The 1697-nt window shown below is 31.9% G+C and overlaps 1 protein-coding gene across 1 annotated transcript; it reads left to right on the top strand.

The window, feature by feature from the left end:
* The first annotated feature begins 286 nt into the window (after positions 1-286).
* Positions 287-1306, top strand: LOC131076595 (GTP-binding protein SAR1A). The gene is made up of 3 exons (XM_058013862.2): positions 287-474; positions 649-780; positions 890-1306. Exons 1-3 carry the CDS (start codon positions 346-348, stop codon positions 1175-1177), a joined length of 549 nt encoding a protein of 182 aa, XP_057869845.2. The 5' UTR covers positions 287-345; the 3' UTR covers positions 1178-1306.
* Positions 1307-1697: the final 391 nt, after the last annotated feature.

Genomic DNA, 1697 nt, shown 5'->3' with positions numbered 1-1697 from the left:
TTTGTTTTCATTTAAAATAAAATTAAAAAAGAAAAAATTATTTGAAGGAAGAGAGATGCTTTCTTTCCTCGAAAGCAAAAAGCTCATTTAAATATCAAATTATCAAATTCCATCTGGTGGACGATCGACGGCCAAATTCCATAATCTGGTGGACAATCAACGGCCAGCAATGGTCGAGTGACGATACTCAAACTAAAGTCCAGAACCTTCCAATTTAAAACGGTTGAGAATATGCATCGTTAAAACTTCTTCACTAAGTAATTGTCTTCTCAGGTATTTATATACCTGCAATCCTCAGTGCTTGATTGTAACTGTTTTCAGTCCAATAATTTGAAATCCTCAAAGATGTTTCTGATTGACTGGTTTTACAATATTCTTGCAAATCTTGGTTTATGGAGAAAGGAGGCCAAAATTCTCTTCTTGGGTCTCGATAACGCTGGCAAAACTACTCTGTTGCGTGTGCTTAAGGATGAGGTACATACTCATAAAAACTTATTCACAAAGTCATTGAATTCTCTTATTCTTTGTCTTTTTGATACAATACTGATTCTTATGTAATGCTCAATTTTTTTTATTAATTCTCTTATTCTTTTTCGTTTTGGTACAGTACTGATTTTTATGTTATGTTCAAATTTGTGTGCATGACAGAGGTTGGTGCAACATGAACCCACAAGGCATCCCACATCAGAAGATCTCATGATAGGAAGAGTCAGATTCAAGGCTTTTGATTTGGGTGGTCATCAGATTTCTAGGAAATTATGGAGAGACTATTATACTCAGGTCACTTATTTCTAAACTTATTCACTGATTATGGGTTATCTATATATCTTTCTATTTATGTATATCATTGAAATTTTAAGTGATGATTTCATCTTGTGTTTGTTTATAGGTAGATGGCATTGTGTATCTGGTTGATTCAGCAGATGAAAATCGGTTTCCAGAGTCGAGAAAAGAACTTGATGCAATAATTATGGATGAATCTATACAGAATGTTCCCATTTTGATCTTGGGAAACAAGATTGATTTACCTAAAGCTGTCTCTAAAGAGAAGTTTAAGTATGAATTAGGATTGAGCTTCGCAGGAAATAGTGTTAGGCCTATTGGGATCTTTATGTGCAGTGTCGTTTGCCAAATGGGATATGGCGAAGGAATAGAATGGTTGTCACAGAATATCTGAATTCTAGATATTTCATAGTTATTAGGTTGACATAGCAAGTGATCATTTTATTGCTCTTCAATATATTCCAAGCTGGAACTATGTTTAATATATTATCAAATGAATAGCTGATTCAATTGTCAATATACATATACATGGTTATTCAGTCATAAAGAGATTTTCACAAGAGAATGCTATTTTTTATTCAAATATGTTCAATATTTTTTTTCATTAATGTTTTCCATTACATTTTGTAATCCATCATCATTTCTAATCACACCATCATCGTTTTGAATCACATTCTATGATCTATCATTATTATTTCAGATCACACTCCTTGATCAATCATTAGAATGAAGAGAGTCAAAAGAATCAAAGGAATCATAGATCATAAATCAGAGTGTAATCTGAAACGTTGATTCAAAAATATTGAACACAATTGAAAATATACAGATTATATGAAAAAAATTGCAACCAAAACTACAAGATATATAAAGTGAATAACTGAGATAACAAGATGACAGTTTCAAGAAGAAAATCA

Source organism: Cryptomeria japonica, chromosome 5 (genome assembly GCF_030272615.1).
Source record: "Cryptomeria japonica chromosome 5, Sugi_1.0, whole genome shotgun sequence".
In the NCBI taxonomy this organism is placed as follows: domain Eukaryota; kingdom Viridiplantae; phylum Streptophyta; class Pinopsida; order Cupressales; family Cupressaceae; genus Cryptomeria; species Cryptomeria japonica.
Note: the sequence above shows the minus strand (reverse complement) of the source record. Positions and strands in the feature narration are given on the sequence as shown.